This window comes from Lethenteron reissneri, chromosome 11, assembly GCF_015708825.2.
Source record: "Lethenteron reissneri isolate LAM-NWPU_2019-01 chromosome 11, ASM1570882v1, whole genome shotgun sequence".
NCBI classification, from domain to species: domain Eukaryota; kingdom Metazoa; phylum Chordata; class Hyperoartia; order Petromyzontiformes; family Petromyzontidae; genus Lethenteron; species Lethenteron reissneri.
In genome coordinates, this window is record NC_083789.1 from 5,910,709 (window position 1) to 5,936,072 (window position 25,364).

Below are 25,364 nucleotides of genomic sequence, written 5' to 3' on the forward strand. Positions count from 1 at the left end.
CTCACAAACACCGCTCGCAGAGCGCCGCATCGGCCTAAACAGGTTGCTCGCCGACAGCACTGGCCACAGCAAGTACAGGGAGCCACTGTTACCTGCCCCAAGTCACGCTCCAGCGAACACTGAGTGAGTGTCCCCACGTGTTTTCGGTGTAAAAATGTATCTTCCCCACCCCCCTACCACCAAGCGGTGGAGATGAAACGATTTCTGATAGGGGGCACCGATCAAAATTGAGCATTCGATTCCAGCGGTGGCGTTTAGTCGAATGGAAAGAACTAGACGGACAGTGCACATTAGACTGTGCAGACTAGACGGACAATACAAACAAAACGGAATGAGGTTGAACAAATAAGACAAAAACAATTTATTCCTGAATCGAATCGTGACATTGACTCATGACAATTCCTCAAAGGAAGGTGAATTATATGCCTACGGCCAATGTGGATAATGCTCGTGTTAGGGTCTGGTTGTTTAGTATGGTTAGCGTTCATACTTCGGTCTAGTTGGTAAGTATGGTTAGTGTTTATACTTGGGTCTGGTTGGTAAGTATGGTTAGCGTTCATACTTAGGTCTAGTTGGTTCGTATGTATGTTGTTGAACTTCCGTCGCACCGCATATAGGCAATCATGCTAATTGGCGGTTCGGGGGAATGAATGCTCTTCCAACCAACAATTTGCCTCGCCATGGCCAAGTTATATGGCCGCCTAACGTTTTGCGTTCATAACTCCACTGCTGTCCATGGCCCCCTGCCCCCCTTTGCCCCATCCACGTGTTTTGCGGGAAGGCGGCGGGAGGGGGGGATCGCCCTGCCTGGTAATTGGGGCGGGTGCAGTAGTCCAGGGTGGATACGTGGTCCAGGAAAATGTGGAAGTCGGTGGGCATGTGGCGCAGGAGCAGCCGGTGATCGTATCGCTCCTTGATGAGGCCGACCTGCTCCTACAGACGCCAAGAGACAAAGATCTCACCCGTTCGTCATCATCGTCGTCACCGTTGCTGTAGTTATTAGTGGAATGAATAATAGAGGGTGTGTCAAAAAATTTGTAACACTTAAATGGGACTATCGTTTTTAATGGAAAAATAACGGATAATACACCGTCACATGATAACAGATATATGTTAAAAGCTTCAAAAGGTCAAAGAGTCTCCACTTGTTCGCCATCATTGTCAACACGTGCATGAAATCTTCTCCAGGTGGTGTCCAGAGCCCGGAGGCACATTGCTTGTGGTATTGTTGCAAATTCTCATAAGTATAAAAACAATTTTAAGCACTCTGTATTATTATTATGATCATCACCATTCCACTTTGGTCGGTAGAATGCGAGGCACCTGGATGAGGTTTTTTTTGGGGGGGGCGAACCAGGTGGCCGATGGACAAAACTCGCCCCTTTGTGATCGTCCCCGTCGAATGGTGGCCACCTCTGAAAACGATTCAACCAAGCGTATCGTTTCAGCGGTCCCTTTCGACACGTATTTATTTTACCATCTCAATTGTATTATCTCCCCCCCCGCCCCGAATCGCATTTGATTCATCCTATTGGCACGATGCCACGCGACAAAGGAAATTCCCATTTCCGAACTTGTCGCAAGGAGCAGTGAAACATCCCGAGTCGGGCAACAGTTCCCAGGAGATGACGTCAGAGAACTACTTCCAAAGTCGCTTCAATCGGCCTGGGTGACATCAATTAACTCTCTAGCCGACAAGACGAACGGAATTATCCCGATTACCCTCGAACGTTGGGACACAAACCTTGTCCTTGATTTTCCTCCATGGGAGCTGGCCGACCGTGAACTCCACCAGCATGTAGAACAGGGACCAAAGGTCATCGTGGCGTCCCATTTCCTATCGAAACACCGTGAATTCACACACACGTAAAGACAACGATTTCTCACGTAACAATGGAGACTGTTGGGGCAAATGCTTTAAAAGCGAGCGCCTGTTTTAAGGCCAGCACAATCCACAAAGGGATGGTGTGGCCAGCGTCAAGCCCGACCACCTTGTCTCCTCAACAGAGGTCGCAAACGGGTTTTGATTCCTTACCCGTACCCGTACCCGGCCGCACCAGGGTCGCAAATGGGTACCCGTACCCGTACCCGGCCGGGTACGGGTACCCGTTCCCTACCCATACCCTACCTGAAATGAGTGACAAACGGTGACTCACCAGTGACTCACGGCCTACCCGTACCCGTACCCGGCCGCACTAGGGTCGCAAACGGCTACCCGTACCCAGCTGGGTACGGGTAGCCGGGTATCGGGTAGGATACGGGTATCGGGTACCCGGTTGCGACCTCTGCTCCTCAAGTGCTTATGATTTCATGTCATCCAAGGCAGAGTTGACCTAGGGGAGGCCCAAGGCCGTTTCAGATAATTGCCACTGTTGATAGCTATGCGTTCGGGAACTCAACTCGGGTACTGTAGTGCTCTTGTAGGCCACGGGCTGTGTGATATGAAGTTGCGGGCTGTGTGAAAGGAAGTCGCGGGTCGTTCTAAACTAGCCCAAGCTCAAACCCTGAGTCTAACTTGCCTTGTTCCTGTGAGCGTTGATGGACGCGTAGCGCACGGTGCCTCGGAAGCCAGCCACAGCACGGGGCTACACAACAACAAGGGTAACATACATCAGCATCATCATCCCCAAATATAATTATTTTAGTTACAGCACTCACATCCTCAACATCATCATCCATAACAGTTAAATCGTTCTCATCATCAAAGATCATACATATACCGACAGAACCCACATGGTCGTCGTCGACATGATGAGGTTTAATGGAGATTACAGAAAAGGGCAGTGATGGAACCAATACACAATAAACAAGATTGCGTACATTTTCTAGTGTCCGTGACCACATAGGCAACACAACACAGCACACACAGCACGCGCGCGTGCAGCCGCACACAGCATTGCAGCATTGTAAGGACAAGTGCCAGAGTGTTTGCTCATTTGTGATGAGGCAGAATTGGCTGAGACATTGAGCTGTAAAAAAAAAAGTGCTAAATCAGCAGCAGCAGTAGCAGCCAATTTGTAACCTCTGTGTGGCAGAGGTGGGTGGGTGAGGGTGGGTGGGTGTGGATGTGCATGGGCGGTGTTTGGATGCGTGTGTGTGTGTGCGAGATAAGAGTGGATGCGTTTTGTGTGTGTCTGTGCGAGAGGGCTATGTTCGCGCATACATGTTGTGTGAGGGAGGGTGTGTGTGTGTGTGTGTACGCACGCGTGTAGGTCATCGCATGTGCACGTGTTCACGGATGCATGTGTGCGTAACAAAATGGACAAGCGGATGATACGACTCCTCCATGTGAACAAAGTAAAAGTGTGCTTCTCCAGAACCCTTTGGCCTAACGGCCCTCTGGGAGTGCATCATTTCAGCCTCATCGATTCAGTACAATAACACTCTGGACCGGTTTCGACATATGGTGTCTCGCCAGCAGGATCAGCCTTCTTGGAATCGATGCTGGTTCACTGCCAGACGTAATAGGGAAGGACCCTCTCTTTAAGCAATGAGTCCCGAGCGTGTAGATCACTGTGTGAGCTCATATATGTAAGTGCGTGCAGCAACTACATGTGTGTGGATGTGTGGGTGTGTGCAAAGGCATGATATGCTTTTGTGCGTGTAAGTCATTGCGTGGGCATACAAACGTATGCATGTGTGTAGGTCAGTGTATATACATGCGTGTGGATTTAAAGCCGTCTGTATGTGTGCACGTACACGTATGTGTTTGTGTCGATGCATAGGCATGTACACGAGTGTCTTGTGGGGAGTGGCAGTGCAGTGCTTAGCGCACTGCGCAATAAAATCTGGCGTCCCGAATTGAATTCCCGCTCACGGGCCAATAGCACTGATGCTTTATCTGAACCGGTTCTGGGCCTCCCCAAGGTCGACTCGGCCTTAAATGGTGGTGCTGGCCAACCCCCCCCCCCCAACACACACACCCCGTGGCGTACCGTACCGACCTTAAAATATGCTCGCTAACAGCACTTGTCCCCCGACAGACCGTTAAAAGGCTACACGGGGGATCTTTGTCTTTGGGTGGTGTCTGTGACGTAGGTGCTGGCTGCCAGAGGCTTGTACTGAGAGTGACGGTTGTGTTGGGGGTGGTAGACGGGGGAGGGGTGGGTGGGGGTTGGCTCGGTGCAGTGAGTGAGGTGGGGCTGTTGCTGCGCTTTGAGTCAAGGACACTGCAGTGCCGCAACGCCTGGGGGCGCCCACTGCTGTCAAAGCCCTCCCACTGCCCCTTGCACGCTGGGTTTTCCACAAACACCACGACGCACAACGGGAAACCACAGGGCGTTCGTCGCCCGCAATGCATTTAGTCTGAGCGAGGATGGCAGCTTGGCACGGCAGTGACGCGAGAGTGACGGGGATGTGTGCAGTTCATTTAAAGAAAGGCTCGCTAAATTAGGTGCGTTTTTAGCGCGCAGTGATTGATACACACGGCACGCAACCGCCGGTGTAGCGATATTGAACACACGTCTGTGATTTTATCTGGTAGTTTTCATGCTTCAGATTTGCCCAGATTTGGGCAGCAATTGTAAATATATTTTAAAATAATAATGGATGTACCGTCGTACATTGTGTGACTTATCGGTTGGCGATTTCCGCCAGCACCCCATGGCATTCACGATTGTAACAATTCACCATCCACGTCGATTTGATGAATTCGGGTTAAGATTTTAATGGTCATCAATTATTTTTTCTCGCATTTTTATCGTCTCACTTCACTGTATCTGGGTTAGTTTGTGTCTTATTTATACAGCTTTAGCACCCTTAGCCTAAATGTAGCATGAGAAAATCATCCTTATTACAATGTAAACAATCAGTTCTCACACGATTCAACGCGTGTACGAATCCACGAACGGCAACGTGGCTGGTGTTCATTAAGAAGTACGAGTTAATAACCGAGCTCATTCAAATCTAAATGCAGTATGTAAATCGAGTCTCACGTTGTTTTCAAAAGAGGGTTATTACTCCATTGTGGCCACTTAAAGGTCTCAACATTGGCCATGATTTACAAATCGTTTGGTCAGCAGAGTCCTCACTGTGACTGCGATTGGACGGAACTTGTCACGTATGTCTGATTTCCCGTTAAATCTCATTCGCCGCATCCTATGCGCATTCATTCGACTGTGTGAAGAACACGTAGGTTTTTTTGTTAAATGTCTTCGCGAGCAGGAAACGTTTTTTGGGAAGGACGTGTACATTCTTGCCTGTCCTGTAGATTTTTTTGATTAATCGCCACTTATTTGAATTGGAAATAGTGAATTGGAAACCCAGTGACTGACACACACATACTCCCGGCGACTTGCAAGAGAAACGCCACGCTCACCGCGAGCAAACTCTTCAACGCGAACAACAGACGCAAACTAGAACCAATTTAAATTAACACGTTCCCAGCCGTGAGTTAAAACACTTACACATGCCCTTCCGTCAATCCACCACGTTTGTTGTGGCGGTTGTTTGGCCATAACTTCGCCACACTGGTCAGTGTGGGTTTGTGATAGGGAGTGAAGAGAGAACCTAGGACCCGATTCAGATATCGCTCACCACTCGTGTTACCCATGGCTAGGAATTGAACTCTGGTCGCTGGTTTTACTGCACCACCACCCCTTCATTAATATTTAAGCATGTGTAAGGACAATACGGGGCCTAGTGGCCGCAAATAATAGTTGAAGCGACAGTGACAGGCAGGGTCAAATGAGGCGAGAGAGAGAGAGTTCTGGAAACGGGGCATGGCTGAGTCGAGGGGCGTGGCTGAGCCGGAGGGGGAGATAAAAGGCAGCGCGGAGTGAGGCTCAGGGCTGCTGTGGGGATTCGAAGTTGGGCCGCCGTCGCTGTCGTCATCTAGGAGTGGATCATTCTCACCATCTGGGAGCGGGTCGCCTTATCGTCTTGGAAAACCAGGGGGAGATTATATATCGTCGCCGTAGCTGCTACTCCGAACGTCGTGTATCAGTTACATAAAGTTACCCACTGTACATAGTCAACTCACATCTGCCCGTTAACATGCCATCGAGTCGGGCGGACCGTAATAGACAATAAATATATATCCACACTTGAACAAGACAGTGTCTCTGAGTGCTACATTACACATGTATTAAGTATAATCATCATCATCGGCCATGATCAATCCACGGCTAGACAAAGGCCTCCCGAAGCTATCCCTATCTTTCTCAACCATGCGATGCACACTTATATACGTCTAAAGATAATCTGTCCAAGTCAACTGACGCTACAGGGAACGTATACTTTTGACATTGATTTATGTTTTTGCAGCATTTTCGATTTCTCAAATGATGCGGTTGTTTTTACAGATATTTCTGTTTGTGTCATTGCTGTACTTTATTTTATTTCTTTTGCTTATGTAATTTTTGTGGACCGGGTCACTCTAGCAAACGACACTCATCATCCTGGTCTCTTGACTATACATCATTTTTTATTAATATATGCTTCTTACCGAACGGGTCAGTTGAGACCGACGCAGAGCTGAGTTGAACCGATCGATATTCTAAGCGTGTGGGCGTTGCCGTGGAGTGCATTGGAGCGGCAGTGGATAGATAGCCAGGCCGGCACGTTCCTCACCGGTCGCACCTCCCCGCTCGAGTTGGTGTACTGGCGGGCCAGGCCGTAGTCCAGCATGAAGCACTTGTGCGTGGTGCTGGGCAGGCGACCCATGGCGAAGTTGGACTGGTGAAGCGCGCGAGCACACACACACAAACACACAAAAACACGAAGATCCCCCATATAGCCTTAACAGACTGTTGGGGCAAGTGCTCGTTAGCGAGTAGCACACCCATGAAGGCCGGAACGGTACACGAGGGGGTGGGTGGCTAGCACCACGCCCGACTGCCTTTGTCTCCCCAGTGGTGATGTTTACACACCACACCAGGTACTCATATGAGTCGGACACACAGGCATAGTCACATGCACGGAGAAATACCCCGAGCGTTCCCACGTATCCCCGCAATCACGATTTTAATTTCTCACTCAATATATTTCCGCGTCGCCGGTAGACTTGAGTAGGTGGCACGTGACTAGTAGTAGCCACAGCCATAGTGAGAGGTGTACTGGATGTGGTGTGCCGGGTGTATGGAAATATTATCTGGACCCAGCTGAAATTAAGCCCTGGCCACGTGACGTTCCTCCCCCACCATTTCCCGCACCCATCCGCCGCTCCCCCCACCCAGCCCCCCCACCCAGCCCCCCCCACCCAGCCCCCCACCCAGCCCCCCACCCAGCCCCCCCCCCAGCCCCCCCCGTGTCTCACGGGCTTGATGTCTCGGTGCAGGAAGCCCACGGCATGAATGCTCTCGATCGCCTCCAGCATCTGGCGCCCGAGGCGCAGGGTGGTGCTGAGGCTGAACGTACCGCGGGGCTGGCTCCGACGTAGGTCAGCCAGGTTCCGACCCTGAACGGGGAGCGGGGGTGAGGAGGGATACATTTGGTCATAGGGCGGCAGCGTGGCACAGCGGCGACAGTCCTGCTTCACGGCGAGAAGGGCCTGGGTTCGATTCCCGACTCGGACACCTTTCCGTGTGGGGTGTGTATGGGTTTCCACTGTTGTCCAAAGTGTGAGTGAGAGTGTACGTGTGTGTGTGAGAGTAAGTTGGTGTGCGTGTGTGTGCTTTCCCCTAACGGTCTTCTGATCGAGGCTATGTGGGGGATCTTTGTGAGTAAGCGTGGGAAGTTTGTTCTCCGCTTGCTCTGCATGGGTTTCCTTCCGGGTTCTCCAGTTTTCTCCCACAGCTAAAACACATACAATGTTCCTGGCATTGGCCAAACATCCCAATGCAAACGCAAAATTCAATTAATTAAATTGGGATAACACAGCAACATCGCTGCGACAAACTTCATAGGATCCTTCCGCTAAAGGGTCTTGAGACTCGGTGAGGCTTTCCTGGGTAAATAATAATAGAAGGTAGCAGACTCTCAGCTGATCATTAAAAGTGGCCACCCATCTGTCTACCTACCTCCGAAATCAATGCCACGTGTGTGTTTTTTGACTACGTCCTTTGAGCTTCATTCGATTTTTTTGGTGCAAAAGTGGTGGCGAGTGGTGGTGAGTGGTGAGTGGTGGTCGAGCAGGTCTGAGGATTCGGGCATGTGGTGGTGGTGGGGGGGGGGGGTGAAGAAGGGGGCACGGTAGGCGAGGTGAGTCCACCGAGTCGTTAGTGACAAACGTTGTGGCCACATAAAAAAAAATTGACATTGTTATTGCTGCTGCTGCTGTTGTTGTTTATTGACCACTCACCTGTAATTGCATCACCACGTAGTTGAACTTGTCGTTTCTCCCACATCCGATGAAACGGCAGACGTGATCTTTACCTGGCGCAAGAGGATTCGAGGGAGGAGGTAGAGAGGGGGAGAGATGGAAAGGATTATGGTTGAGCACGCGCGATGGAAGTGCGTGTGTGTGCATCTTGTGTGGGGGGAGTGATAGTGTAGCGGTTTAGCGCGCTGCGCTACAAACTCGGCGACCCGAGTTTGATTCCCGCTCACGGCCAACACCACTGACGATTATCTGAAGCGGTCAAGGGCCTCCCCTAGGTCGACTCAGCCTCAAATGAGTACCTGGTGCGTTGTGTGAACATCGCCTCTGGGGAGACAAAGGCGGCCGGGCGAGGTGCTGCCCCCCCACACCACTCTCTCACAGGTGGCGGGGGGCTCAGCCTTAATAGGTGCTCCCTAACAGCTCTTGAGCCGACGGTCCATCAGGGAGCATGATGACAGTTCAGAAGTTGGGGCGGGTGGGAGAACTATCCACGAGGGTCAAAGTTTGGCGCCTTGGTAGCAAGATGTTAACTACCTCGCCTGATATACAGGAGGTCGTGGGTTCAATCCCAACCCCGACACCTGTATATTTGGAGTTTCCATGTTTCTCTCTCCGTGATCGCGTTGATTTTTCTCCGGGTCCTCTGGCTTTTCCCTCCACATTTACAATCAACAACACGCGTGTTAGAGTATTTGGCCGTTATAAATTTCCACGTAATAAGCCACTTCGTTGAGCTATCATTTGTGATAGCCTCTGAAAAAGAGCTATGTAGCTCAGTGGGGCCTGACCTGGTAAAATAAACATTGTTTAGTTAAGTAGTTTGATGACTGGGTGGAGGGAAGGGGTTGGGAAGCCTTTATTGCTGATATTCTAGAATCGGATCCAGTAATTAGCCGCCCGTAAATATACTGAGTTTCTGTAGTGCAGTAAGTTTATGGGCCCAGCCTGGTCACTCATGGCTGTATAACAATAAAAAACCCATCATGTTAAATACTATATGGGTTTTTCATGTAATTTAAATAAAAGTCCAACTCTGATAATGAAAACACTTGATTCATTGATTGATATGCTGACAAACGGTCTTTGCAAGGCATCCAAACGGTGTGATCCGAGTGTGGGATACACGAGGCTTCTAAGTATAGTTACTTGAGCATTATTTCCACGATGGCAATCGTCCACGCTCAATCTCCAACACAGGGTGGTTGGGCCAATGCTCGCTGCCAGAGCTAATGGAAACGCGGTGCAATGATAGCAACGCCCGACTCGCTGGAGACCGAGATCTAGGCGGACACACAAGTGAAAATGTCGGATACGTGAGCATCTGTGTAAAATGACGGTTCCGACTGCACCGTGCAAAAATACCGCACTGGTTACGAGCGGCCAGTTGATCGGGGTGGATATGCGACGTCCAGGCATGTGACGGTGCACAGTACCTCTGTCGCACGACACAATACCGATATCACAACGGCAATATCGTATACAGTACTCTCTCTATATATATACATTTTTCAAACAATAATCAGGAATAACTTTTGAAAATAAAACAAATGATCACAGCCCGACCGGTATTGAATCAGGACCAGTTCTTTCAGGAACCCTGCAACCAAAGAGAGTCACGCCGTGCCAGAGCAGCGCACGCAGAAGGCACAGTGACTAACACACTGCCTAATTGGATAGTCTTCGGTTACTAGTGTCTAGTGTTACGTCAGCCCCATTACCACCCCACCCCTCCTCCACCACCACGGGCCAGAGAATGCCATCCCATGTCCTCAACTCCCACCGCGCCCTGCCACAACCACCCCTCTACCCCCCACTTCATCCATCAATCCCTTTAAATATTAAAGCGGTGAACAGAGCACAGGATGAGCGAGAGGGCATGGGGAGACATTGGGTGGGGGGAGGGGGGTGGGCAGGGAAGTCAAATGGGTGGTGGAGAGTAGGCCAATGTCACGACATAATGGGTCATCAATTTACATTGATTATAATCGAATCGTGCCATGAGAATCGATTATTTCTGCTCTAACGTGGTTGTTCTATTCCCGTTATGTTTAATTCCACTTGCAGCGTTTTATTTACGTAAACATATTTCTATTCGTAGACTTTCACGACCAATATTACGATTCACAAGTCATTGCCTTCTGCTTAGATCGTGCAGGTATAATGTCAATCTGTAGCTATAACCCTCGAGGAAGTGTTTCGTTGCGAAAGCTGAGCTTTCGTGTGTGCATGCATGTATGTTGAACGTCTTTCGTGTTCATCACCTGATGATGCTGGATGTAATTTCCAGCTAGGTGTTCAAAATTGTCAAAGTTTTGTTCGCTTTCCGACATTCCTCCAGTTTTTGCTGCAAAAGCAAATCAATTTGCGTACAGCTTGTTCTCCTACAATGCCACGTGTTTTCACAACGCGAATTGTATATACCGTGGCGAATGTATTTAGCGGACACACTTTTTTTTCTAACGGGGAAGCGAATTGGATATCACGTGATCGAGTGAACAGAACGACGTCGCGCGAGCAGGAAGACGCGGCCGTAACGGCTGCCTCGGCGTAGCATCACGCGAGGTGGGATGCTGCTGGATGCTTCCAGATGCAACCCACGAGTCTCTGTCTTTGTTCAGCCTGTGTACGCATCTCACATGTTACCGTGGACTGTGCTTTACGCTGTGTTATATATTATTTATGACAACGCGATTTTTCCCAAAACGTGGTGTTCTTCAGGAACGCAACTAACGCATTATAGGAGAACAGGCCGTATTCGCCCGTGACGTGAAAACTTGATTTGATTGGTTCTGTCGCGTGTTGGAGGCTTACGGGTTAAACATTTACATGATACCCTCCACAATGATCTGACGACCCAAAAGAAACGAGTTATGAAACGTGTTTCGCATTATTTGCCGTTTGTAATCTTGGCGACGACCCCAGGTCGGTTTTGTTCACGCACCACACGATTCTGGTCTCCTCGGTTCTCACGCCGTTAAACGAAATAGACTCACTAAATCAAGTTTTTTTTTCTTTAATTCGTGCAAACTACACGCAAATTATTCCTTCGGTCTTCTTGGTTCTTTCGGTAAAGTCACGTAGAATGGAAATAATAAAATAATAAAATAATAAAAATAACAGGCCTGTTCTCCACCTGAGGACGGCTGCTTGCGTTGTGGCCGAAACGTCGTGGGAATTATTTTATTATGTTTTATTTTTATTATTTTATTATTCCATTCTACGTGACTTTACCGAAAGAACCAAAAAGATGAATCCCTGCAATCACGAAAGCTTTAAATCGATATTCCTTCGGTCTTAAGGGTCGGAACAGACGGGAGAGGGCAAACGAGACACTTGGTACAGACAGCACAGTACAAGACGAACGTGACGCGTCGAAGGGAACTGGGCAGTACAGATGGGATGGGCAGTTACTGACCGCACAATCATGGCTGTAGGTAAGGCAATCAGATCGGAATCGACCTCCTGTATATCAGGCGAGGTAGATAACATCTCGCCACCGAGGTGCCCAACTTGGACCCTCGTGGATACTTCTGCCACCCGCCCCAACTTCTAAATTGCCGTCATGCCCCCTGATGGACAGTCGGCTCAAGTGCTGTCACGGAGCACCTATCAAGACAATAAATAAGCGAGGCAAGCAGTACAAACGAGGGAGTCAGGAAAGACAAAAATAAAGGCAGTACAGACATGGCAGATGCGTCGGACGGTACAAACAAGTAAGCCGCTGTAAAATAGACACACGGAATGGGGAAGTTACCGATTGTGCGGAGCAGGTCGACGGAAGAGAGTACGAACAAAACAGCCGAATCAAAATAAACAATCCAGGCGACGCAGAACAGACGAGGCAAATTAGCAGGGGAGAGCACAAATTGGAGAGGAAATGCAACTGAGAGAACAGGTATAGGCACACGGGTACGATGAGGGAGATGGAGCATGTGAGACAATACAGACGGGACAGACGGGAGGGTACAGGGAATTGATTCCCGAATTGAATCGTGATTGCGGACTCAAGGGCTGGTTGCGCGCGCAGCAGCGCAGTCGAAGGATCTGCGGCGGTGTTAGGGAGGTGGGAGACGAGGGGATTGTGGGAGACGAGGGGATTGTGGGAAACGAGGGGGTTGTGGGAGAGCGTGGGGGGAGGTGAAGGCGTGAGTGGTTGAAGGGGTTCAAAATGCGGTTTTGCGAGTCCATTGGGAACACAATCACGGAACATCAATAAGTAACGCGCGAATCAATAATGTGCAGGGCACACTCAGCAACACTAATAATGCCAACAATAACAACAACCAGCAATAACAAGCAGACAAGGAGTCAGTCAGACAGTCGGTCGAAAAAAAAGCAATCGGGTCAGATGGTAGGCAGGCAGGAAGGCACTGAAGCTTGCAGCCAGTAGGCAAGGCAAGAGCCGGGCAGAAAGGGTGACAAGGGTGTAGGAGAAGCCGGCAGATTTAGGTGATGCTTGGAGGCAGGGACAGAGAGAGGGAGAGAGATGAAGAGGCAAGCAGAGGGAGGGGTGATGAGAGCTGCAGCAGATTGGGAGAGAGGCGATGAGGTAGACAAGGGGGCGAGGGGAGAAGATACAACGATGCATGAGAATAGAGACAGGGAGAGTTGAAGACGCAGTCAAGGAGAGGAGGTAAGAACAAGGAGGGGGGAGGTGCAAGTGAGAGGTGAGGAGAGCGGTGGGGACAACAGGGAAGAGACACAGGGAGATATGTGAAGGAATACGCAGGAGAGACCGAGCAGAGAAGTGAGGAGAGTTGTGAGGCAGGGAGGGGAAGAGGCAGGGAGAGGGAGGGGATTACCCTGCAGTTTCTTGAGCACGGCCACCTCCATCTTGAGCACCTGCTTGGGCTGCTGGGCCGACTCCACCTTGAGGGCGACGTTCTCGCGGCTCAGCATGTCGAATGCCTCGTAGATCTCGCCAAACCCACCGCCCCCGATCTTGCGGAACTGGGGAAGGGACCCGGGCGAGGGTTGGTGGAGAAAGAGACCAGGAGGTGGAAGGGGTTGGGTGAAAGACCGACAGTGGCGGAGATCGACAGAGTGAAATGGAGAGACAGTGGCGGAGAGAGACAGAGAGGCAAAGAGAGATGGAGAAAGATGGAGAGAGGCGGATGAACCGATATTTTGGGCAGCAGTACTTTGGGGTGTCCCTGCTTGTCTCCGTCTTTCTGCTCCTCTCTGATGAAGGCTCTCCCTCTCGTATCGTATAAGACGCTCCATTTCAGCGGTTGTCCGTTACTAGCAGTGGTGAAGTATTTTCAAACTATGTGGAAATAATAGTGTTCGGATGATCATGATGATGATAGCGGGGACAATGACGGTGCTGGAGATGCTACCGATGATGGTGTCGGTGACACCAATTACTAACGACACGGCTTATAATGTCGTCACGATGATCAGAAAGATAATGCAACTGCTGCTGCAAACGCCGATGATCACGGCTCTGCTCGTAATGATGTGACGTTGATGAGAAAGCTTAACAAGACGATGATGATCGTGATGATGACATTGACAATGATACTGCTGATGCTCGTAAGAATGATTAAGCGGACATGGAAGATTCTACAGCTCGTGATGATGATGATCCTCAAAACGATATGCTGCCCTGCACCACTGCTGCTGATTCTGCCGATTATATTTCTGATGATGCTGCTGCTGGATGGACTCACCACTTTCCATCGGTCCTTCACGAGGAAGCCGATCGTTAGGATGTCCACGTGCTCCCCCTCCCCACTCAGCTCCCCCTCCCCCTTGGCCGGCACCAGGCACTGCATGGTGGGCCCTCCCCCCTCCGCCTCCCCTCCTTTCACCTGCGCGCTGTGTCACCTGTACGGGCTTGAAGGGCAATGGAGGGGAAAAAAGGTCACAGAGGGGTGTGAAATAACGATGATGATGGTGGTGATCCAAAAAACCATGACCATGAATTTCACAATTCGATGACTGGCCATCGAACAAAGACAGGGTCCTGGAGGATGCGGTGACCACCCTGACCCCAGCATGACCCCACTCTGACCCCCCCAAACTTTATCTTGACTGCATCGCACGCTTTCAGACGCGCTTCTGCGGCCGTGTGGAATGCCCTTCCTTCCGAGATTAGGAAGCCACTGGAGCTATGGATTTCTAAGGCCAGATTAAAAACTCATGTGTTTAGAACAGATTTTTTGTGTGTTCAGTTTGTGGAGGTTGCGCCACCTGGTGGACCGCGCTCGGTGCCGCATGTTGTATAAACAGTGACCAAGGTGGTGAATGAAGGGCAACTCCTGTCGAGGTTACAAGGTCACTTATACAGTGCGGTTGGATTGGCAATGCTATTTATAATTTTCATTCACCCCCATCATGAGGATGGTATAGGTTTGCACATACATTGTTTTCTGTTATGATTTTATCTGTTACAAGGCAGAGTTAATAGTGCAGATGGACGACTACTTTTGGTTCAAATGCGAGGTGATCGAGTTAAGGATGGACAAGTCCGTCCCCCCCAGTCAAATAAACGCGGAATCTCCACCACTGGCTCAGAAGAGCAAACCACAAATGAATGCTTGAGAAAGCCTCGGAGGCCCTTTTGGCAGCTCGAGCGTAGCCGAGAACAGACCATTGCACAAGACATCACGTGCGTACACTGTACGGCCCTTTGTCAAGCAAGTGCTGAGTATGATGATGTAAATATGGAAATGTTAAATGGTTACGTGCTCATTCGGCCAGTAAATAATGAACGACGAACCCCCCTGACAAATACAAGATGGGTGCCATTTTTCAAGATGGCCACCAATTTTCTCCGCGAATGTCCATTTTTGACATAGAAATGTACAAACCTGTCTGATTTTAAGTAATATTAGTGTCTATATGACTACGCTGAAACTAATTCCGCGATAAACAATTGCCTCCAAATGTACCTTGGATGTTTTTTTATTATTATCAGGATGTGTTTTATGTCAGCGAGTCCTATCAGCCTGACATCGGTCATAAACACAGAGGAGCTTAGCAGTTACAGATATGGATACATTCGCCAGGCATATTAAATCTGCCTTTTTTTAAATAATCTACACCACTGTGGATCTGTACATCAGCAGATGAGGTTCATTAGATTACCGTGCTAGTCTTGGCACATATAGTTTCAGAACGCTTTGTAACCAAAACTGCAGCGATAGCGCTTGTACCAACGATGATACTCTGTCACTTGCAGCCACATGGTCAGTTTTGGCAAGTCGTCACAATAGCTGTAAGTCGTCAAAAAGATCTGCATCCCCACTGAGAGCAAGGCATTGGTTCCCCTCTTTTCCACTGGCACATCCGAACTGAGCCAGCCCAGGGTGCCATGGTGGCGAGATGTTAACTCCCTTGCCTGTTATGCAGGAGGTCGTGGGTTCGATCCTGACCCTGACACCTGTATATTTGGAGTTTTCATGTTCTCCTCGTGGTCGTGTGGATTTTTCCCTCCACATTTAGGAACATGCGTTTAGATACCAGTATTTGGTTGCTATAAATTTCCACATGATAAGCCACTTCCATGAGCAATCATTTGTGGCCAGGTTGCTTCTAAAAAAGAGCATTATAGATCAGTGGGCCTTATCTGGTGAAATAAAAGTTTAGTTTAGTTCAGTTGCTGGCTATTTGTCCCATAAGACATGGTTGATAAGACATCTGAATGCAGGCCATGGATGGGACTAACCATGCATTGTGCGTCACGTCACACGGTATGCTGTGAAGAACACAGCTTCACCGCATTATCTACATCTAATCACCGTGTGATGTCAGCGGCACGGTTCGGTTTCTGCATTGGGAAAGCAAACAACCTGGTGCTTCCTCAGCCACGGGCTGGCTCAGGACAGCCTCGTTGTGACAACAGTTGCACAGTGGAAAAGAGGTATGGGCGTCTGGCTCAAAGACTGTTTGCATGCCCCCATCAATGTATCCTGTCTGATAGGCAATGTACTTTTGCATGTTGCAAGAGGGCAGATTGAGTGTGTGGAATCGTGCTTGTATCAGAAGTTGCCCTTTGTCCCCCCCAAACCCGTATAATATAAGGATGTGTTGCTTATATCAAAACTGCTTATAGCAGGTGTGCTTATATCCAACCCTCTACTGCACTGCCTCTTCACACGTACTCGAGGCCATATCGTCTCGGCGGAATCATTTTGGCCGTCGATGGCGTGTTCTCCATCTTCCTTCGTCACTATTAGCCGCGTCGTTCTTATTCCAGATAATTTATCTGCGCGAAAGTGGAGCAGCTCTGTCTTGCCGCTATCTCGCAGGAAGAAAGACGATAGCATGGATTTCAAATTTGAGCTGGAAACACCCCATCATCGCCACACACTGCCTTCACCTACTTTCATCTCGCGATACCAACGCGGCGGCTTATCGGGATGCTGCCATTGCCGGGCACGGGCAACCACTTGTAGCTAAGAGGCGTGAGTTGGTCGCAAGTTACGAGATCCAGAGCCGACAGTGGTGTAGCTATCAAATTGTGCATGCGGTGCAACCGCACCAGGGCCCACAAGCCGACAAGGGTCTGGCTTTCAATGTGTACAAACGTAGGAAATCACTCCGGGGTATTGCAGATTATTGGAACAATGTGAAGTTGTGCAGTTGGGTGGCTGTGACTGGTGGAGGAGTGGTATGCATGTGGACCACTCACGTGAGACTTAGAAGTTACGGTCTACATCGCTGGAGGCACGCACATGTGAAATGCGCCATCAGCATGTGGAGATGTGAGGAGAGGAGGGACGTGGGGGGCATTTGGGGGCCCCCATTTTTATTCATTGCACCAGGTTCCATGGCATTCATGCTGCGCTACGCTACTACCAGCAGTCCGTGCAGAGGACGCAGATGACTGCTGAAGCAAAAGGTACTGCCCTCGACCACGAGACCCACGCAAATGACACTGTTCACACCATGCGATAACACCTAGTTTACATCAGCACATGCAGAAATTATTTTAAAAGGAATGGAACACTGGAAGAATTTCTAGATAGCACGATTCGTTTATGCATGGACAAAGGCACTCGGATAAGTCATCAGGTAACAGTTTCTATCCAAAATCGACGTTAACGGAAATAATCGGCAGCCATCTTGGAAAATGGAAGCCATATTGGATGTCAAGGTGGCTATCATTGCTTTCCTTATAAGATAACCAAATGACAATCATATCCATGGCAGATTTCAAGCTTTTATGATCATTTGAACAATTCCTGCTAAAAATCGCTATCTGTGCTTACACATCTGCAAAATAATTTGCTTAACAAAAAACCTAGAGGGCTTGTTCCTATAACAGCAGCGTTTGAAAATGTGTTGACGTTTAATAAGCCATAAAACCCTGCTGGTGAAACTCAGAAAGATGTCAAAACCAGTCCAGGGCTTGCCTGCTTAAATAAACATTGCTGGAACACAATGGTCCAGAATGCTGACAGGCTGATGGACTTAAATGTGTTTTTTTATTGCCAATGCAATGGCCTTCTTACAGAGTTACAATGAATGTTGTAATGTTAGTATTACTGGTGACTGGGACGGTAACAATTCGTTCGAGTACGGTACTCGATTCCAGTATTTGTGAACACTGTGAATGATGCAGGGCCTCGAGTGGCTGCAGAAGTCACGTAAACCAATCAGTGTTAAAAATAATGTACACAGGTGAACCAAAAAGTGTCGATTCCCCACGCGTACAAATCCATTCGTGGATCATGGGGTAAGATAAACGAATGGATGAATGATCACTTCTCATATTTTGGTACTGGAAAAGGAGGTCCCATGATGTAGCTGCTTACCCAGAGCTCTCATTACTCTGATCGTGGGTTGTCTTTGTGCTGTGTACGCCTTTTGGCATCCTCTGGTCTAACACCGTTTGAGACGAGGCTCAAAAGAAAGCTGTCTCTGGTGTGGACCAGTTTCAAAGACAATGCATATATTATCAAAGTATGTTTTTTGTTTGCATTCTGACCACAAGTATTGCGGTTACTGCAGACATGATTCCTTGTAAAAGGTTTCAGTTTGGTGTTTTCACATCCTTTTGTTGCCAAAAAAATGGGAAAACCTATTCTCTCACTTGTAAATTGCATTTGACATGTATCTGTGTCCGTTTACATATTAGTGCAAAAGTAACCAAGACATCCGTTTAACGTTTCGGTCACGTAATTGTGATTATACTACAATCGGCCCGCAATAAATTTTAAATTTAACATTGATTTTTGTCCGTGCGGTATTTTTGCGTGCAATATTATCACTCAGGTGACACAGTTGTGTTTGCATCGATCTATATTTGCTTCCTTCGCTACACTTTTTATTTTGTTTGGCTTTTTTGCCCCTATTTGGTGACCCAGTTCACTCTTGCAAATGAGAATGGCCTCCCCCCTGGCCTCTCGAGTCCGTTCTCACCTCTGGCGAAACAAAATTAATCTTGATTTGAAGCTTTCGTGACTGTAGGAATCTATACTCTTTGGTTCTTTCGGTAAAATCACGTAGGTAGAAAAATAATAGATCACGACGTTTCAATCGCAACACAAGCAATCGTCATCAGGTGGGACAACCACAGCAAGAAAACACTGCTGAAGTAGGCGAGAGATCTGCCGTGGCACGAGGTTATATAGGCCTCGGCAGTAGGGGGAGGGGGAGAGAAGGGGGGGGGGGGGGGAGCCTGGGCAGAAAGTTGACCCCGCAGCAGCACCCGGGTCACTGGAGTAAAGTGGACCACCGCGGCAGCACTGCAGAGGTCGGCCGATGTCTCTATCTGCACGCTCACCTTCGGGGAGTGGAGACCTGGCCGAGGGCGTGTGCGACGTGGCAGTCATGACCCCTGCCGTCGCAGAGTCTTGCGCGAGAGAAGGCGACGCCGCTGCCGCTGCTGCGTCGTCTCGAGGTCTGACCCAACCCAAGACCCAACCCCAACGCCGATCTTATTCGAGACAACCAGATCTGACCCGGTTTGACCTCACCTGATTCGATCGTATGAGAGACAACCCGATCTGACCCGGTTTGACCTTACCCAATCTGATCCGGTTTGACCTCACCTGATTCGACTCGATCTTATTAGAGACAACGCGATCTGACCCGATGTAATCTCACCCGATCCGACCCAGTTTGACCTCACCCGATCCGGCCCGATTCGACCCGATCTTATTAGAGATAACTCAGAGTCTACCCAACCCGACTCGAATCGCAACTCTTGATTAGCACGGTTCGCTCCGTTCGATGCGAAGGAAGTTCAACATACATGCATTTTGCACGATCCGGTCTGACCCGACCAGATTTCACCCAGTGTGATCGAACCCGTCCATATCTCGGTCTACGCGGCGTTATATGCAGAGCAGACCGGACCCGACTCGATCAGATTTCTGAATCCAGTCTGCACGCAGTGGGCCTGTGGAACGGAGAGACAGAGGAAATATGTGGGAAAGATCATTGACATCGATGTTCAATTATTATTCAACCGATTCATTCACAAAACCAGACTGTTTCGTCTCATCCGCACAGTTCGAATACCGTGCTGCTGCAGATCAAGACACTTGCTGCTCACTTCTCTCTCATTCCCGTCGTCTCTTTTCCAAAGCTCCTAGAAGAACTTTGCTCAATTCACCAAACGCGTTAACGCGAACCTAGGGCAAACTTCGACCGTGCTGTTTGTTGCTGACCGATTGGCGTACCGGGACAGAGGAAACAGCTGTGTATAACGAGCACGCGCCATACCGTGGATAGGGGGGGGGGGGTTATTTGACCAAAACTTCAGCACGCTGAGCGGTGCAGGGTTGTGAATGCGGCGAGCGTTAAGACTGGAGCAAACGTATGAGCACACGACAGGACAACAACAACAACGGTGTTTGTTCCACTGCCCTCTGCTGCCCACCACCGCCTGCTCCGCGAGCACGATGATGACACCCCCCCCCCCCCCCCATCAAAGCACCATCCAGGCTGTAACCTGCTTGGCTTGCGAGATATGCCAAGAACGCACACTGTTCCGGGTAACTTGATATTTGGCCTTCCACTTACGTGAATTTTATCCCGGGAGATACCATCTCGCTCCGGGACATCGATCGGCCAAGCAGCCTGGGCGCCTGGTTAATTGAAACCCTCTCCTCCACCACCTCCCCTAAAAACACGATGGCACAATCCACGCCGATCAATGCTCGCACCTGGGTCCACGGAGACTCCGCGCGCGCGTGGGGGTTTCGTATCCCGCGGGTGTGTGAGTGAGTGCGTGTGTGTGAGTGAGTGCGTGTGTGTGAGTGAGTGCGTGTGTGTGAGTGAGTGCGTGTGTGTGAGTGTGCGTGTGAGTGTGTGTGAGTGAGTGCGTGTGTGTGTGAGTGAGTGCGTGTGTGTGTGAGTGTGTGTGAGTGTGCGTGTGTGCGTGCACGTGTGTCCTGCATATGTGGGAGGGGGGGGCGCAGTAGTTAGCGCACTGCGCTACAAACTCAGTGACCCGGGTTTGATTCCCGGCCGCGGCTGACATCAGTGACTCGGTCTTAAACGAGTACCCGGCGTTATGTTGCAACATCATCACGGGGAATACAGAACGGCATCACCCCTTGTGCGCCGTTCCTAGCTATGGTGCAGTGATTAGCGCGCTCGCTGGTCCACGACTGTCCCGGTAACCCGAGTTCGATCCCAAGCCACGGATGATCTCAGTCCAAGTGTCATGGGCTTCTCCTAGGTTGACTCAGCCTGTGTGCATGCACCGCGTGCGTGTGTATGTACTGATTGGTGTGTGTGTGTGTTGTCCATCTCATGTGCGGTATGTGTGCCCAATGAGTGCTCGCATGTCATCCTACATGCATACAATGGGAAATCTTTGTTTTCGGTGATGCAGAAGTTACTGTTCGCACGCCGCTACGATCTTGAGTTGAATTCCTGGCCAAACCTCGTCTTGTCCTCCTTCTAGTTCGACTCAGCCTCAAGTCCAAACCGTGCACCATTGCGACGGTGCGCCGATTCACATCAGCGCCCAGTTTTGCGGCAAAGGCGACCGGGCGTCCCGATGCGATGCTGGCCACACCCACGACGTGTTCACCAATCATCAGGCGCGTGCGGCGTGTGCCCATTGTTTTTAGTGCTTTGTGCGGAGAAAGACTGCCTAAACATGGGCTGAAAAGCGGTGGCGTGTGTGAAACCATGCAGGTCTAGTTCCAATAACCCAGCCACGAAAAACCCGTCTAGTCAGCTCCTCCGTGGTCGATCTCCCAGCGCGGCAGTGGAAGCAATGGGGCACATTTCTGAAATCCTCCGCCTCGCCTCTGTAGGCCCAGCGGTATGAAATTGGAAAGCCACGGTGGTCGATCAGCAGCGGCGGGGTCGCCTACGGTGGGGTCAAGTGTGGGTACTTCCACCTCTTTCAATGTGTCGGGCTAGCGTGGGAGGAGGCCACTACTGGCTTTTACCAAAAAGTAATATGTCAATTCGCAAGGCTCCCTTGCAACAATTGAATGTTCACACAACGTGAGATTGGATTTTCTGCTTTCACTTGGTGCAACAAAAGAAAGTTAACACGACAAAAATACACATAACAAAACTCTGCACCGCTATACAGACTTAAGTGGCTCGTTAATTATTGGAGCATGAAATCAGTAATGCGTTATTTTGCTCTTAATAAGCTTCTCAGTGCATAACAATTTGACGCGGGTGCTCGCGCGATTGATTTTATTTCGCGCGTGCTCATTTCAGGCCGAGTCGCCCTAGGGGAGTGACGGCCACGTGCCCAAGGTTGAGCCACTTGCACGCCGACCTTACCCGTGATTGGCTATAGAAGTCATGTCACTGGTTTCGCTAATTGACCCTTAAAACGGCACTTTTTATTAAACGTACAAAAGTGTAAAATGAAGCTTTCTTAAATTATCTGGGCGGTGGTGTTAAATCTATACAGACACGTTAACAAGTCGTGTGTGTACACAAAGGCAAACGAGCAAAGTGTTCACTTTGAATGCGGCGTTCCCATGACCACCTAGAAGCCAGGCAGCCTGGTCTGTGATTGGCACCGTCGAGATTACACACGGTAGACTGATCAGAATATTTATTTGTAGTAAAGCTCTTCGTCACATTTTGACACGTAGTATGGCTTTCGCGACCAATTCCACCATAGCGGTTTTTTTTTCGGATAGATAGATTAAATATAAATGTGTAGTTAAACCCACCACCACCCGACACAGCCAATTAGTAAGGATTGTCACGTGAACAGAAAGTGCCAATTAGTTACTAGTACAGCGCACCGGGGCGTTGGAGAGTAAACCCACAACATTTACAATTCGAGGACGACATTTTGCCGGTACAATAATTATAACCAGCCTCATCAGTCGACAGATGTCCAATTAAAGCCGGGTCACAACGTTGCAATAACAAACAAATACAAACCCACGATTGGAGCGCATTGTATAGGAAATGTAAACCAATCACTTAACAAACATATACAAATAAAACTGAACAATCGGTTTTCTTCTTACTAGCCCAATGAGCTATTATCTAACTTTTAAGAAGCGACCTGGCCACAAATGACAGCTCAACGAGGTGGCTTATCGCGTGGAAATGTCTCGCAGAAAAAAATATCGAAATAATATTCAGCTGAGCCACGTGGGCCGCTTTTACCGGGCCTAGTCGCTTTGCTTTTCAAAGGGAGCTCTACGACTTAGCGAGGCGATGTTAGAGGCAAGTGTTGTTAGCGAGCACCTATTAAGGCTGGCAGGACACACGCAAGAGTGCGATGTCGAACAGCAGCACCACGCCCGATGTTGTCTTCCCCCACTGCTGCCCTCGATCAGGCACTTCACCAAGTACTCTGAACTGCACTTGTTTTAGGCTGAGTAGATCTAGGCGTGGTCCAGGACCATTTCTGACATTCGCTTACTCATGTTATGAGTGGCCGGGAACGGGAACTCAGTTCTCCGGGTGCGCTAACCAAATCTGCCACCGCTCAAGCTCACACGCATAGATACGCAAGAGCACACACCATGCATCCATATACATCCACACACAATCTCATATACTGACAAATTCATACACATACAGCCACATAATCACACGCAACGTACACAAAATGACACAACATTCAGCTACAATCACACACACACATACACAAAACTGTCACACTCGGCAAGCACACGCATCCACAAAATCACACATACACACATCATGAACATGCTGTGCATACACAAGCGCACACATACACATTCATAGCCACATACATTACTGTATATAAATAGACACAAGGACAAAGATCCCTAACAGACTGTTGGGATCGGTACGTCACACCAGGGGGGTGGGTGGCCAACGCCACGCCCGGCCGCCTTTGTCTCCCTCGTAGCGATGTTTACACATCGCACCAAGTACTCAATTGACCGAGGGGAGGCTCAGGACCGGTTCAGATATTCTCCACGGGTGTTGGCCGTAAGCGAGAATCGAACTCGGGTCGCCGGATTTGTAGCGCAGCGAGCGAACCGTAGTATCACATAAAGTGTCACACACACATCCAGAGTCATACAATCACGTTAACAGACACACCCAGTCACACACAATCTCACACGCACAGCCACATGAATATAACAGCCACACCCACAGCCACACACTATCACATAGCCAGATACTGCACTTAAACACAGACACAGCTCCGCACCCAATCACACTGCACGCACACTGCACACACAGCACACACAGAGTCACACACAGAGTCACACACACTGCACACACACAGTCACACACTGCACACACAAAGTCACACACAGTCACACACTGCACACACTGCACACATTGCACACACAGAGTCACACACAGAGTCACACACACTGCACGCACATACTGCACACACAAAGTCACACAGAGTCACACACTGCACACACAAAGTCACGCACAGTCACACACTGCACACACTGCACACACTGCACACATTGCACACACACTGCACACACAGTCACACACTGCACACACAGTCACACACACTGCACACAGTCACACACTACACCAAGCACACACACAGTCACACACTACACACACTGCACACACAAAGTCACACACAGTCACACACTGCACACACAAAGTCAAACACAGTCACACACTGCACACACTGCACACACACTGCACACACAGCACACACACAGTCACACACACTGCACACACAGTCACACACACTACACACATTGCACACACAGTCACACACTGCACACACAGTCACACACACTGCACACACAGTCACACACTACACCAAGCACACACACAGTCACACGCTACACCAAGCACACACACAGTCACACACTACACACACTGCACACACAAAGTCACACACAGTCACACACTGCACACACTGCACACACACTGCACACACAGCACACACACAGTCACACACACTGCACACACAGTCACACACTGGACACACAGTCACACACACTACACACACTGCACACACAAAGTCACACACAGTCACACACAGTCACACACTGCACACACTGCACACACACTGCACACACAGTCACACAGTCACACACTACACACACACCCACAGCACACACAGTCACACAGTCACACACTACACGCACAGCACACACACAGTCACACACAGTCACACACACAACCGCACACACAGTCACACACAGTGACACACACACACACACTGCACACACAGTCACACACTACACACACAGTCACACACACACAGTCACACACAGTGACACACACACACTGCACACACAAAGTCACACACAGTCACACACTGCACACACTGCACACACTGCACACACACTGCACACACAGTCACACAGTCACACACTACACACACACCCACAGCACACACAGTCACACAGTCACACACTACACGCACAGCACACACACAGTCACACAGTCACACACACAACCGCACACACAGTCACACACAGTGACACACACACACACACTGCACACACAGTCACACACTACACACACAGTCACACACAGTCACACACACACAGTCACACACAGTGACACACACACACTGCACACACAGTCACACACTGCACACACAGTCACACACAGCCACACACAGCAGACCTCCACTCATCACCCGGCGGCATGCACACCCACGCCGCTCGAGGGGCACGTCTGATAACGTCGGGGTCTGGTCCGGGTCCCATTCGGAGCGGTCCTCGACACGAACCCACGGCTC

At 49.6% G+C, this 25,364-nt stretch overlaps 1 protein-coding gene across 2 annotated transcripts in view; it reads right to left on the minus strand.

Annotated features, from left to right (window-relative positions):
- LOC133341335 (tau-tubulin kinase 1-like) overlaps positions 1–25,364 on the minus strand; it is a 41,750-nt gene that overhangs the window by 14,018 nt on the left and 2,368 nt on the right. Inside the window, exons 2-11 of one of the 2 annotated variants that reach the window (XM_061549875.1) lie at positions 20,240–20,339; positions 18,996–19,613; positions 13,933–14,098; positions 13,063–13,210; positions 8,240–8,313; positions 7,256–7,396; positions 6,571–6,675; positions 2,520–2,585; positions 1,745–1,837; positions 808–933 (exon numbers count right to left, since the gene is read on the minus strand). In XM_061549875.1, coding sequence (XP_061405859.1) covers positions 808–933; positions 1,745–1,837; positions 2,520–2,585; positions 6,571–6,675; positions 7,256–7,396; positions 8,240–8,313; positions 13,063–13,210; positions 13,933–14,037 — 858 coding nt within the window. In that variant the 5' untranslated portion in view covers positions 14,038–14,098; positions 18,996–19,613; positions 20,240–20,339. The remainder of the gene's footprint in view (positions 1–807; positions 934–1,744; positions 1,838–2,519; positions 2,586–6,570; positions 6,676–7,255; positions 7,397–8,239; positions 8,314–13,062; positions 13,211–13,932; positions 14,099–18,995; positions 19,614–20,239; positions 20,340–25,364) is intronic. The other variant, XM_061549874.1, reaches the window with a different exon arrangement.